Below are 14,357 nucleotides of genomic sequence, written 5' to 3' on the forward strand. Positions count from 1 at the left end.
ATGTCGCGTGACTATTACACAAATCATCATCTCTCATTTAAAAGGGAATGCCACCCCCCCCCTTGTCAACCCCCGTCTCTAGAAACCCAAATTCTCCCCCGGTAATTACCTCATTATGTTCGAATTAAATAAATATTTTATTTTAGCTAGTGATTTTCACTGGCAACACAACTACAATAATTTTTATCCTGCAATTGATTAACTTTCCTGTCTTTCCTGACTCATTTGATATACACAGACTACCTTATATACATAAACTGACAATCCTCAATATACTTTCCTGAATCATTCTGACAATTTATGTCTTATCTTCGAGAGCACGTCCCCTCTGTTTTTCCCGCATCAACCTCCGGAGAAAGATCGTATCATTCGCATCACCACAATTGAGACTCCCAATCCATTTACACGTGAACATGTGCAGGATCCCGGTTATCTATTTGTTAAAGGACGTATCACATTGCAGATTCATGCGCTAATCATTGATTATTCACGGGGGAGACGCTTGATGATCGCAGCATTGGGAAGATTCCATGTACAATATTTTCCTGAGTGAGACCTCAGGAAAATCATGTTTGCTAGATCCACTGACAATTATGTTATAAAGAGATTCCTTTGTTGCTTTCCAAGAGATTATTCACTTCTTATCATAAAGAAACCTCTCGCCAGTCCTATCATATTTCATCGGTGCGCCAATCTCCTGTCATTTTAGCTGAGGGAATGAAATAAAAATATAATTTCATCAATTATATTTATTTTGGACAAACAAATGACCGAAATTTTCATTCGAAAATGCGCTGGAAATTCTTGCTGGGAGAATATTTAATTAAAAAATTCATATTTTTCTCTCAGGGACTGATTACAAATGTCTCATTTAATCTTCAAAGAATATTAACAGCTACATAAAAATCAAAATTAATCTTATCTCCCACTCCCATCCACCGATAATTTTAGATTACGATAGAATTGAAAATCACGAGAATTAATTAACACACGTACTTTTCGTTTATCAATCTCTCATGGTATTTTGCATGCGTCACGGAGGCGTACGTGAGTGTGACTGTCATGAGAAATACCCGGGGTTTTAAAAGCTTAAGGTCGTAAAGATAATCTTCGTACGATGAGGCTTTGACATGTGTTACCAAAATTTTCACGAGCGAAGTATCCGAAAATTCTTAATTGTCAAACCGCTCGGTGGATCAATAGAGTAATCGAAGACACGTGAATTTGGGGGAGATCAGGGAGATTTGTCTGTTGGATAATTATCTTCATCACGTGAATTAGTATATCATTATCTTCGGTTTTATCGGGCACTAGTTCTCGGTATTTGAGATGCGATTAAGTGACTATTTCCAATAAAAACCTTCTTCACTTTTTTTTTATTTGCTTGGTTAAAGTGTTGGAGCTCATATCGTGGATTATTGACACTCCTAGTGCTCCACAATTTGGCCGTATTCGACGTACATTTTTGTTGGAAATAAATAAATTTGTTTATCTCTTAAACAATAAAGATTTTAGTTTCACTACGTAAACAATTTACCCGACATATTCCCCTCCAAAGTCTGAGATTCCGACCCTAAAGACATGTCATAATGTCTTGCTCCATCCCAGGTAGGGCTTTACGATTGGCCCATTGTCGGTCCAAAGTCAGCGCAGCCTTGGCTGATCAGATAACAACTAAAGAATTCCAAAATGATCTTTTCCTCCACTCGCACAGTGATTTTCTTCTTCATTGAGAGAAAATTCCTCTAGCGTAGAATAAATTTGAATTTTATTCATATAATAATGCGAAAAAATCCTGAGATTTGGTCCGTAACGTCCAAATAACGTTTTCCTACCGCACACTATCACTGGCCCATCGACAGTCCAGTTCTACATTTTCATTATGTCTCATGGCCTGTTCAAGAAGGAGAACGAGTTTGTTGTAATGATAAAATAAAGAATCAATTGAAGCTGGCCTCCTTTTAATCCAGTGCAGAACAAGTTTAATTTCAAGGCCAGCGGATAACGAGAGCTTGATGAAACAGTTCAGATTGTTGCTGTATCATTTGAATACCAGATTGTCTCCACCTTCGTATTTCGGCAAATATTCAACAGAATGAATAAACTAATAAGTTATGCTAACTTATGTCATCATATCTGCGTTTAAACTCGTGCTGTTCTCGAAACTCCTGATACCCCGTCGAAGACGTGTACAAAATACATATTGATGGGTGAGTTTATGAGCCTGTTCTTTGAAATTGCAAACAATGCAACAGGAATTCCTGAATACTTGTTATATAACGGCATATAAATACTTTTAACATAAAATTCTTACTCAATTTCCCATGTTTTGTATGATAGGTATTCTTAGATTTCTCGTATTGCATAAATTTTCCAACGCCTTCATCACATTCCGTAATTATGGAATTATTATTAGATGCAGACACTGTGTTTGTTGACAGTGGAATGAGAACATTTCAATAGCAGACGCAATTTGCGTGATTGTGATGATTCGGTGACTCCTACAGTTGGTAAATAGATCATTCTAGAACAGCTAGATAAGTTTCAGCTGGAGATTTTCCAAGAGACTGATGAAATTCTCCTTCGTTCACTGATGATAGTTGATTTTTCGTTCGGTGATGGCCTTGGAGACATTGCTAATTAATTACCATCGGTTTCTGCAAGAGCGACAGCATCTAGACGAGCTCAGGAATCACCAACGTCATACCTCCAAGCTCTCATGATCGTCTGAGATGTCATCCTTCAGACCAAGTTTGTCCTGTCTGAATTTCCAAAGAAGTTGATTAGAATTGAAGTTTGACACCTCATCGAAGAGGTAAATAAGCTTCAGCCGTAGCTTTTCCAAGAGACGACTGATCGAATTCTTCTTTTTTCACTGATGACATTCAAACTCATCCCCAGAATCACTTTCCCAGACTTGTTCTGCCTCCAAATCGTCGACTTCTTAAATCGAACTCCAATTGAAGTTCAGGGAACTCGTCTCCTGGGACAACAGACCACTCATGACTACGGAACGAACCTCCGCAACCCACGAATCAGCTATTGAAACTCAGTAATCAATAACTCCATATTCCAAAGCCTTCATTATCGTTAGAGATGCATTATTTCATGCATTTTCTGAGACGAGGATGTCGTGTCTGAATTTCCGAGGGATATGATTGTTGGCTGCTTTCTCTTCGGTGATTGTAAGCTCGTTTGTCGTGAATGTCTAAACAGAGAGGACGTCCATTATCCTGAAGCAAAACCAAAGGAAATTTTGATTATCTTCATGAGTCATTTAGTTGTCTCGAATCACTTTCCAAATTTCTGGAGGACTTGCCCATATTCTTCTTGAAGTCTTCATTAGACATTCAAACCGAATTATCACAGTTTCCTTCTCCGTGAAGTGTTGAATATTTTTGACAGCGCGTCACTGTCAAAAAGCTGTAAAACTGGAAATCTTCAACCTCGAAGATGCGGAGAATAATTGCACTAGTTATGATCATCTTGAGTGCTGGAGTGAATGGTGATCACGAGATGGATAGTGTCATTCAAACTTTTATCATTGACATCCTGACCTCTCTGTATACCAGCTCTAGTTTCACAGTTTTTCACTGTGCGAGACCAGGTGATGAATAATAATCTCTACATCAAGAGAATTCTCGATCGATTGCTTTCTCATCGTCAGTTCTCTTCCAGATACCATCGCGGAGTTTTCTAGAATTATGTCAAGGCAGTATCAGTTGCACGAGGTCGCTTCCATCTCCGAGCCCCACACATTTGACTTCATTCGATCTCCCTTGGCTCATCAGAACTTCTACATCGTAGACCTGAACTGTCCAGGAGTTCATGAACTCCTCATTCAGGTGTTCCCCCTGGAAATGCTGATGAACTCCTGAAGAATTATCGACATTATAATTCAGTTCATGATTTGTAGGCGAACGATACCGGAAGCTTCATGGCCCCCACCAAATGGATGATCCTCCAGGACTCACAAATTCACAAGGACATCATCGCCAATGAGAGCTTTTCCTCCGCTGTCATCAGTCAAGTTGAATTAGGAAGCTTATTCGGGGATTTTGATGTCTTTCCGGACAGCGAAGTCATCGTAGGCCGAAGAATTAGCGATAACACCATAAAAATCTTATCACTTTATCGTCCCAGTCACTCTCGCGGTCTCGTTATCGAAGACAGGGGTATCTGGAATAGTATTGATGGTATCCAGCTCAGCGATCATGACGTTTCATCGAGAAGAAGAACTGATCTTCAACAAACTCTGTTGAAGGCGTGTGTTGTGGTGAACTCCCCTGTCCCAATGAATAATAATTACGCAGATATTGATCCAGTGAAGGAAAGACCTTTCAGAAGCTCTCCTTTCATTTCAGGTCACACATCCGGATACTATGAACCATCTGGAAGACTTGAAGGACAAGCAAGTTGATGTAGTCACTAAAGTTGGATATGCCCTCTCGAAGTTGCTGGCAGCTCGAATGAATGTTACGTAAATATCTGCATATTTTGGCTAAATTGCAGTTAACGAGTGAATAAACTAACTCTTGATGCAGAGTTACTTTTACTTTTGCTACGAGCTGGGGCTACAAAGAGAAAAATGGGAGCTGGAGCGGAATGATAGGGTCAATAGATCGCAATGATGTTGATTTCGGTGCTACAGCTACATTTATCGTTCCATCGAGGATCGGTGTCGTTGACTACATTCAACTGTACACCCCAAATAGGCAATTAATTGTTCATTAATCTCTCAGTACTTGAAATATCGCCAAACGTTCACGAGAGTTTTTTCAGAAATTTCGAATAATCTCCAAGATGTTTCGGGACTGTTTCAATCTTTTTCCCAATTTCTTTTTGCGTTTTAGTTTATGGAGTTTACTGTGACTAATTTTAGGGTACGATTTGTCTTTCGTCGACCCCCGTTGTCCCACGTCAGTAATCTCTTCACTCTGCCATTCGCTCGGAGCGTTTGGATAGGAATTTTTGCTCTCAGTTGCATGAGTTTTGTGATATTGTACTTGAGCATGGCCTGGGAATGGACAACGGTGAAGCACCTGTCCCAGAATGAAAAGTTGATTGGAGATCTGGAGAGAAAACCGGCGTTTGGTGACAACTTCCTGATTCTGATGGGAGCCATCACTCAACAAGGTGATGATTCCTTAGATTTGAATTGAACCTCAATGTTCCCAGTTCTCGTAATGTTCTCCACATCTGCAGGATCAGTGTATGAGCCACGAAGTATCCCAGCCCGGATTGTCATCTTCATGCTTCTGATTTTTTGCCTGAGTCTGTACGCAGCTTATGCAGCGAATATCGTAGCGCTGTTGCAGTCCACATCGGATTCCATAAAAAGTGTTGAAGACTTGATGAATAGCCCTTTGAAGCTTGGGATCCAAGATATAGTTTATAATCGCCATTACTTTGGGGTGAGTCTCGCCCTCCTCAGTACCTTAGGACTGTCGAAGAGGTAATGATCGTATTTTTAGTCTTTCGAAGACCCTTTGAGAAAGGAATTCTACGAACGCCGGGTTCAAAAACAGCCGGACATTTGGCTACCGTTGGCTGATGGTATCAGCAGAATGAGAAATGAATTGTTCGCTTTTCACACAGATCTAACTACAGGGTATGATGTTGTGCAAAGTACTTATGGAGAAGACGAAAAATGCGGTTTCGAGGAAATTGATTATCTGTACGTCTCGGATCCAGCGTTTGCAATCAAGCGCAAATCACCGTATCGGGAGATCTTCAGAGTCGGGTGAATGGATTGATTCACATTTTAATGTGCACCATACAATACTATATAATAATTAATTATGCCATTAATTATTATCTAGGAGATATACAATTTTTTAAAACTTATCGTCAATGTTTTACTTGATGTAAAGTTAGTCTAAAAGAAAAATGAGGAGAAGTCCCTTTTCATGGACGAAATGACAACAATAATTTTAGGACTGAATTCGATTCAAATTATTCTCGATTTCCCGTTACATTTCAGGGGTATCTGGCTAGATGAAACGGGCTTAAAACAACGTTACATCAGGATGATGTACAATAAAAAGCCTCCGTGCAATAATCAAAAGAAATTCGCCGGTGTTGGCACCATAGAATGTTATGCTGCTTATTTAACTATTGTTTATGGAGTAGTTTTCACATTTGGTGTTCTGATATTAGAAATTATCTGGTCTAAAAGGTCCGAAACTATCCCCATTAGCATTTGTAATAATCGCCCTCATTAAAGTTAATGAATTCGTTTTAGTCGTTTCAATGCTGTCGTATCGAATACCCTAGAAGTCAATAGAGAAGAACTCGAATCAAGTGAACATACCTCTTCTGCTGACGGAAACCGTGAAAATCCTGTGGATTATGTTGTTGATTGAACGCAATGTTGATGAGATATTGAAAATAAAACTTCTCATGACGAAGTAACGGTTGAATCCTATTATTTCCCCTCCACTTCTCTGTTCCTGACTCAACGTGATGTTCATCGTAGGTTGAAACGTCCGACTTGTCTGCAAAGTCTCGTCAGAGTTATAGTCCTCGTAGTCCCTCTCGGTCTCAGAAATTTGCGACTTTGGTTAAGCTGACGTAATGACGAATAATGCAAACATTTATGAAATAAAAAAATTGAGTCTCTTGGATGCTAATCACGTAAACTGCTCGGTTCCATCTTCGAAGAATTGATTATCCTCCGATGTATGCGAGAATCTAGAACCTGGAAATCAATATTACAAAAATCAGAAGTACTCATTACCTCTAATCCCATGTTGTATTCGATGTCGATGTCGTGCTGAAACTGGCGCGATTTGATTATCAGTCTGCAGTGAATATACGTCAGAAATGAACCTCAACAAAGGGAAGAATATCGTCATAAAAATGTTCGGAATGGCTCTGATCTACATTCTCATCTTCAATATTGAGACCAGCGATACTCACGAACTTGATAAAGTTGTTATGAATTTAATTGTCGATGTAATTAATTCGCTATATCATCCGAGTCTCAGTGCCACCGTGTTCATGTGTGAAAATACAGGTGAGTTATTTGATTAATTTTATAAAACGGAATAACAGGAGAACGAGCCACAGCGATTCGACATCTGCTGCTGTTTCAAATAACGTCAAAGGGGTTTCCGAATTTTTATCGAAGCATTATAAGCTGCATACTATTGTAATACTTTCAAAGAACCATCAGCTGAACCTGAATGACTTCAAGTTGAGTCATAAAAATTTTTATGTGCTTGACTTGGACTGTCCAGGATCCACTGAATTGATTGTTGAGGTATTTTTATGAAATCTAATGTGGCAAAATAGCAAACGATATCTCGATCCCGAAATCTGGTCGCGAAATTCCTTTGCCATTTCGCGACCAGACATCACATTTTAGTTTAATATTGCATCAATAATTAATGAACTCTATCAATACCAGATAAACAAACATAAGATGTTCAGCGCACCCGGAAAATGGCTGATCCTTCAAGAATCCCGATCCTCACTTTCGCCCAATGAAACTCAGATAAAAAACATATTCGAAAACCTAAACGTCTTTCCCGACAGCGAAGTCACTATAGCTCAGAGAATCGACGATACTCTGGTGAAACTCCTCTCAATATATCGTCCGAATGCTATCGCAAGCCTGATTATCGAATATCGCGGCCTGTGGAGCAACAAGAATCCTCTTCAGCTTCAAAATAATGAAGAAACATCACGAAGAAGAACGAATATCATGCGGACGCAGTTGAGAGCTGCCTGCGTGGTCGGGATCATAGCTCAGCATCACAAGTGACGCAACTGAACTCATAATTAAAGACAATTTCATGTTCCAGATAACAAACCCAGATACAATGAATCATTGGGAAGATTTTAAAGACAGAAAAGTGGATGGAGTGTCCAAAGTTGGTCGAGCTTTGACTAAACTTTTGGCGGATCGCATGAACGCAACGTAAGCGCAATGACGCACTCTCAGATGATGCGACGATCTGATAAAAATGATACCCTTTCCTTATTCAGAGTTCATTTTACGTTTACACCCACTTGGGGGTATCAGTCACCAAATGGCAGTTGGGACGGAATGATCGGCGGACTTCTCCGTGACGAAATCGACTTAGGGGGCACTGGTATATTCATTACCGAGCCGCGGCTCACAGTAGTCAGTTACATACACCTTTATACGCCCACTAGGTAAGTCAGACCTAAAATCAACTCCTCACATTCCATTACCACATCATTCCTTCTGATTCAGAGTGAGATTCATCTTCCGGCGGCCACCGCTCTCATTCATCAGCAATCTTTTCATTCTGCCGTTCTCTGGAAACGTCTGGTTCGCTATTGTCATCTTCTGCTGTCTCGGCTACACTGTATTGTACTTCAGTTTAGCACGAGAATGGAAGATAATTGAAAAAATAGCTTACAACGACAGATTATGGGGAGATCTGGAGATAAAACCTGCATTCGGTGACAACTTTCTGATTGTCATTGGTGCTATCACGCAGCAAGGTGCTGATTACTATAAAATACCGGCACTGTACCTTTTCCTGATGATTTATGTTCATTTGCAGGCTCCGCCTACGAACCAAGAACTGGTCCAGCTCGCATAGCAGTCTTTATGCTGCTGGTTACGTGTCTGAGTTTATATGCTGCTTATACTGCCAACATTGTCGCTCTCCTGCAATCGTCTTCGGATTCCATCAAGAACGTTAAGGACCTCATGCAGAGTCCGCTGGAACTCGGCCTGCAGGATATTGTTTACAACCACTATTACATGGGGGTAAGACATCAGTTTTTACAGGCAGAAACCGATATTGTATCCAAACATTTTCAATGATCAGAAATTTGAGGATCCACTGAGGAAAGAATTCTATGAACGTCGGATAAAGCATCTCAATGATCCGTATATGTCCACCGAAGATGGAATTCATAAAGTCAGAACTGAACTATTTGCTTTTCACACTGATTTAGTCATGGGATACGACGTCGTGAAGAGTACTTATGAAGAGGATGAGAAGTGCGGGTTCGAGGAAATCGATTATCTTTACGTGTCGGATCCGACTTTCATCATTCAACGACAGTCGCCTTACGTAGAGATCTTCAGAGTTGGGTAAACATCTCGTTGTTCCAAAACAATTTTCATGATTTTCCTGTTAGGGTTGTCAGGAAGTACAAGACTGCTTGCCCCCTCTCCCTCCTCCCCAAGTATTTGAGTTTCCCACTGCGAGGACGAAGATAAATGTCATTGTATTCATAAATGAGGAATCAACCTTTTGCATGAACTGTGAATATGTTCGTATGTGGATATGTATTTTTACAGCGGGTTGTGGCTAGAGGAAACGGGTTTAGCTCAGCGATTCATTGATAAAATATACCACAAGAAGCCAGAATGCAACAATCAGAAGAAATTTATCAGCGTTGGTACTGTAGATTGTTATGCAGCTTATCTCGTCATAGCTTACGGACTGGGAGTGACGCTTGCAATACTCGTATGCGAAATCCTGTGGTTCAAGAAGTTCGATCATTACTTGTAAATTAATATTGATAAGATTGATCAACATTGAATAAATCTGGAATTTTTTCACAGCTTCGATAAGAAATTTCCGGAAATCGACGACGAAGCAGGTAATCGCGATGTTAACTCCATTGCCAGTGGTACTATATCTGATGGAACTTCCGAAGAGGACCTGAACTCTAGGAGAATTGAAGAGATATTGTAGAGGATCATAGTCGAATAGTAAACTCTTTAACATGTGATACTACGAAATTCGTGGATTCGCTTTTGTAAAATGTCCATGAGATCATCAATTTTGCACAGTAAATTTTATAATAAAAATCATTCTTCTGTTCATTAATGTTTTAAACCGTAGTTTCATGAACATACAAATCCCAGAAAAAAAACTAAAACTCACCAGAATATCCAGCGCCTCGTGACAATTCGGTTATGACGTGTTCTCGGGGGAGGAACCGTCTCAACCTTTAAAAAACACAACGACGAGTTGATTCATTCAACGTGGCGTCTGTGCAATCATTCCTCTGAGTCATAGCTTCCCAATAAACTCATATAGTGATTCCTCACCCTTCGACGCAGGTCTACGATGCGCCTCGCACGGTTCCTCGATTTCTATCGATGAACAGCGACTACGAACTAGCGAATAACGGAGGATAAAACAACGTGAAAATGGCAAAGTGACAAATGACACTTAGACCCTGTAACACTTACATTACCTCTGAAGTACAGGTCTAAAGAGTCTCCCTGCTATTATCCAACAATTGCACCGTATCCCATATCATTAGGCGCGAATGCCTGAAAGCTTTAACCACCGGCTGCACTTCCTTTGTTTGCACACCGGGATAATACACCATTCGGTTCACCATCTCGCCTCACAATCCAAGAAACATCACCTCTGCGGCAGAAATTCATTCCAATGATTAAGCGATCAAATCCGGACGTTCGTCAAAATGCTCAAAACATCTCGTGATCTGTAGCCGTCGCATCTCCACGAAACTTCACGATGCGTGACACGCGGTCAATAATTACCTGGCTATCACTTACCTTGTTGACCCTCGGACGATCCCATCGGATGGATAAAGTAATGGAAAACTTCATCACTGACGTCAGCTCATCATTTCTTATCTCATCCAGCTTCACCGGATTTTTCTGTATGCAACCAGGTGATGCGGCGTCTGCATAATTTTGCAAAACAAACAATATATTTTCCCGTCTCCTGAATTGTGGGATATCAGAGGTGCGTATCCGTTTTGATTCCAGATGACGCGGGGGAATTCTCACGAGAAATCTCTCGGAAATATCTTCTGCACAACATGGCGTCTTTCAACGATTCAGATCTCGCGGATATCGATCAAGCGGTCGCTCATAATAATTACTTCGTTGTTGATTTGGATTGTCCGGACGGTGTTGACTTCCTCCTAAAGGTATTCTCCTATTTATAGTCATTATCTGCCTATCGTGATGGTATCTAAGAATTCCAAAAGTCGGCACATTATATTTCAGGTGAATATGAGAAAACTGTTCATCGCTCCGGCCAAATGGCTCCTACTACGGGATTCGCGAGATCAGGATCGACTGACAGGATTACCTTCTCTGCAATCGATGGTAGAAATCACCGAGGACAAGTTGATCAGTGTCTTGAGCAGGTTTGACATCTTTCCTGACAGTGAAGTCATCGTCGGCCAGAGATTAAACAAAACTACTGTAGAGCTGTCATCGATATATCGCCCCAGTTCTGATCACAGCGTCATCATCGAGGATCTAGGAAGTTGGGAGGACGGCAGTGGATTCCGTCTCTGCAGTCACGATCATTCTTCGAGGAGGAGAGTCAATCTCCGAGGGACTGTCTTGAAAACAAGTCTCGTGGTGAGTTCGCCTGATACGCAATTCTCGGCTGATTGATCCACCAAAACAATCCAATTCGATCTTGATCAAATTTCAAAGATCTCGTAGATTGAACGACGATCTTGATGACCTCTCAATATTCCAGATGACAGATCTCAATACTCTCAATCATCTCACTGATTATCAGGATAAACTGATTGATGCGGTTACCAAAGCCAGTTATATGTGGATCGTATATCTTGCGGAACGAATGAATGCAACGTAGGTACATTCATCCGGTAATTTCGACGTATATGATTTTAGTGCAACTGAACTGAAATATCATTCCCGGATCTAGCTTCAACTTTACGGTGGAACGCACATGGGGGTACAAAAATGAAGATGGCAATTGGAATGGAATGATTGGATTGCTGGATCGCGGGGAAATTAATATCGGCGGCACTGCGACTTTTATGATATCGCAGAGAATCGGAGTCGTTGACTATGTCCAACTGTACACACCAACAGGGTACGTTAATCATCAAAACATGTGCTAGAAGAAGATACACGTAATGTGCCCAATTTGGTTATTAATTACTCATCAAGATGAACAAGTTTAGGTCGAGATTTTTATTTCGACGACCGCCATTATCATACGTCAGCAACATCTTCACGCTGCCCTTCGCCCGCTCTGTTTGGATAGCTATCGTAGTTTTCCTATCCATCAGCTTCGTGTTTCTGTACATCGCCATGAAGTGGGAATGGGAGAAGATTCAGGTGATACCAGTGGAATTTCGACTGGGGGGAGATTTGGAGAGGAAACCCACGGTCACTGATAATCTTCTGGTTTTACTCGGTGCTATTTTCCAACAAGGTAAACTGGAAGAAAGATATTCATGAGGATCTACAGTAGAATAATTAATTGCACGAGAGAAATGTCCTGTCGAAGGCATCAGATAGGGACAAACGTTTAAGTTGATCGATTACCTGGAAGAAATTGATTCTTCCTAGGGGATGGCCAATTCCCACTATTTTGTCACTCCTTCGACTGGGGGTTCGATGATTATCTAATGAAAAACGAATTCAATAACAATTATTTTCCACCATATTAAGTACAAACTTAATCAACAATCCAAATTGATCGTTGTCTTTCAGGTTTCTCGTGTGAACCTCGAACAATTTCAACGCGAATCGTCGTTCTCATGGTCCTTATCATCGCTCTGAGTTTATACGCTGCTTACACAGCTAATATCGTCGCCCTTCTTCAATCTACTGCAGATTCAATCAACACCTTGGACGATCTGATGAACAGTCCATTGAAGATCGGGATATTTGATATAGTTTACAACAGATACTATTTCGGAGTAATGAAAATTAACGTTAATGACCATCGTATGCTGTCGTATCCAGTCTGAATATATCGAGGTATGATTTTAGGCCTTTGAGGATCCCGTGAGAAAGGAGTTCTACGAGCGGTTGGTGAAAGATAAGCCAGCTGTTTGGATGCCCCTGGAGGATGGAATTCGAAAAGTCAAGGAGGGACTGTTCGCTTTCCACGTGGACTTGGGATTCGGTTATCAGATGATGCAGGAGACCTACACGGAGGATGAAAAATGTGGGATCGAGGAGATTGATTACTTGAATGTCTATGATCCACTGCTCGTCATCGAGAGGCAGTCGCCCTTCAGAGAAATTATACGGGTCGGGTACGTGAACGATATTAAGGATTAATATTATTAATATTCTTGACAGATGAAAATATATGGTCGGAAGATTATTTGATTCATGATTTCTTGACTGGGAAATTTTGCTCTGGGGGAAGTCAAACTTTTGTCGGATCTGACCTGATGGGCCACGTGATCCCATATTTATTTAATTTAGATTAATTTACCATTATGATGGGCACTAACAAACCTGTTAGCGCTCCCTGATACGACTAAACTGGGGAATCTTTCGTTAGAGCGCTATGGATCGCTGAGACAGGACTTAAACATCGTGTTGCCTCGAAATTCTTCACCCAGAAGCCACCTTGCAGTGGAAGCACGAGCTTCGTGAGCGTTGGAATCATTGACTGCTATGTAGCCATGATCGCCATCGTCTATGGCTGCGCCATCAGCATTGGAATCCTTCTTCTGGAATGTCTCTGGCGAAAATGGTGAGGAGCTCAAACAAAAGCCCGAATTTTGCACACATTTGTAGACATTTGGCAACAATTAAAACTCCTGAATATAATGACAGTCGGTCTGAATCCCAAATGCGAATTGCAATGCTTCGGTGTTTGTTCATCTGAAATTCAGATCCCAGTGCACGTCATAGTCCCGAGGACTTTAAATTGAAAAATAATATTTTCATAGATTCAAACTGTTTTTTTCTTTTCTTTTTCCTATTTTTCTTCAGGATTGGGGGCCTTCGGAAGCCGGAAAACAATTCACCGGAGACTTTTCCTAAATCGTCACTGACGGCAGACGATCTGTCGGTAACACAATCATCACGGAGCCTTCAGATTGAAGAAATTCTCAGATAATCAGGTTGATTGGAAGTGATAGTATTGCAATTGTACAGATGACTAATGAGATTACCCTACGTTATTATTATATTGTTGATAACTGATAAAAATGGTCGCGTTATTGCGTGACTACCGCGAGAGCAACAGCAATTATGTAAATAAAAATGAATCATTACCTCACAATTTATGAATTATCTCATTAATTAGCTCTTTAAGTATCTCCCATATTTTTTGCCCGTCAAGAAGTTCTTTTGAATAAGTTTTGGAAGATACTTCTGGAGATTTCTGACAGATATTTCCAAAATATATTTTTCTACGTGATATTTTAGTATAGTTAGATATTGAAGTTTACGTAATATAAAAAATTGTGAATATATTAGAAAAAAAAACGCTTCAGAAAGTAATTTCCCATTTTTTTCAGTCCTTTCGTCGGAAATGTGGACGTGAGGAAAAAAAGCTTTAAATTGTTGCTTGCACCTCACGAATCTCTCATTATTCTGAATCATACCATGCAACCGAATACGAACTTATGATTAGGAAAATTAT

At 40.4% G+C, this 14,357-nt stretch overlaps 2 protein-coding genes across 4 annotated transcripts; both read left to right on the plus strand.

Annotated features, from left to right (window-relative positions):
* The first annotated feature begins 1,941 nt into the window (after positions 1 to 1,941).
* LOC135161078 (glutamate receptor ionotropic, kainate 4-like) lies at positions 1,942 to 6,378 on the plus strand. 3 transcript variants are annotated; one of them, XM_064118344.1, is made up of 11 exons: positions 1,943 to 2,815; positions 2,902 to 3,607; positions 3,679 to 3,845; positions 3,917 to 4,276; positions 4,365 to 4,480; positions 4,545 to 4,715; positions 4,883 to 5,136; positions 5,206 to 5,414; positions 5,475 to 5,743; positions 5,984 to 6,178; positions 6,245 to 6,378. In XM_064118344.1, the coding sequence occupies exons 2-11, from the start codon at positions 3,454 to 3,456 to the stop codon at positions 6,363 to 6,365; spliced, it is 2,016 nt and encodes a 671-aa protein (XP_063974414.1). In that variant the 5' UTR covers positions 1,943 to 2,815; positions 2,902 to 3,453; the 3' UTR covers positions 6,366 to 6,378. The 3 variants fall into 3 exon arrangements, with proteins under 3 accessions (XP_063974415.1, XP_063974414.1, XP_063974413.1); XM_064118345.1 differs by having other exon boundaries at positions 1,942 to 3,607; positions 3,917 to 4,264; XM_064118343.1 differs by having other exon boundaries at positions 1,943 to 3,607.
* A 439-nt stretch (positions 6,379 to 6,817) lies between these two features.
* On the plus strand, positions 6,818 to 13,980 carry LOC135161814 (uncharacterized). Its single transcript, XM_064119737.1, has 22 exons — positions 6,818 to 7,018; positions 7,098 to 7,264; positions 7,412 to 7,738; positions 7,809 to 7,924; positions 7,993 to 8,163; positions 8,225 to 8,478; positions 8,541 to 8,749; positions 8,811 to 9,079; positions 9,290 to 9,499; positions 9,557 to 9,685; positions 9,840 to 9,899; positions 10,206 to 10,210; positions 10,459 to 10,644; positions 10,742 to 10,905; positions 10,985 to 11,347; positions 11,472 to 11,587; positions 11,664 to 11,834; positions 11,926 to 12,179; positions 12,461 to 12,669; positions 12,743 to 13,011; positions 13,266 to 13,460; positions 13,703 to 13,980. Exons 1-22 carry the CDS (start codon positions 6,826 to 6,828, stop codon positions 13,827 to 13,829), a joined length of 4,164 nt encoding a protein of 1,387 aa, XP_063975807.1. The 5' UTR covers positions 6,818 to 6,825; the 3' UTR covers positions 13,830 to 13,980.
* The last annotated feature ends 377 nt before the right edge of the window (positions 13,981 to 14,357 follow it).

Source organism: Diachasmimorpha longicaudata, chromosome 4 (assembly GCF_034640455.1).
Source record: "Diachasmimorpha longicaudata isolate KC_UGA_2023 chromosome 4, iyDiaLong2, whole genome shotgun sequence".
In the NCBI taxonomy this organism is placed as follows: domain Eukaryota; kingdom Metazoa; phylum Arthropoda; class Insecta; order Hymenoptera; family Braconidae; genus Diachasmimorpha; species Diachasmimorpha longicaudata.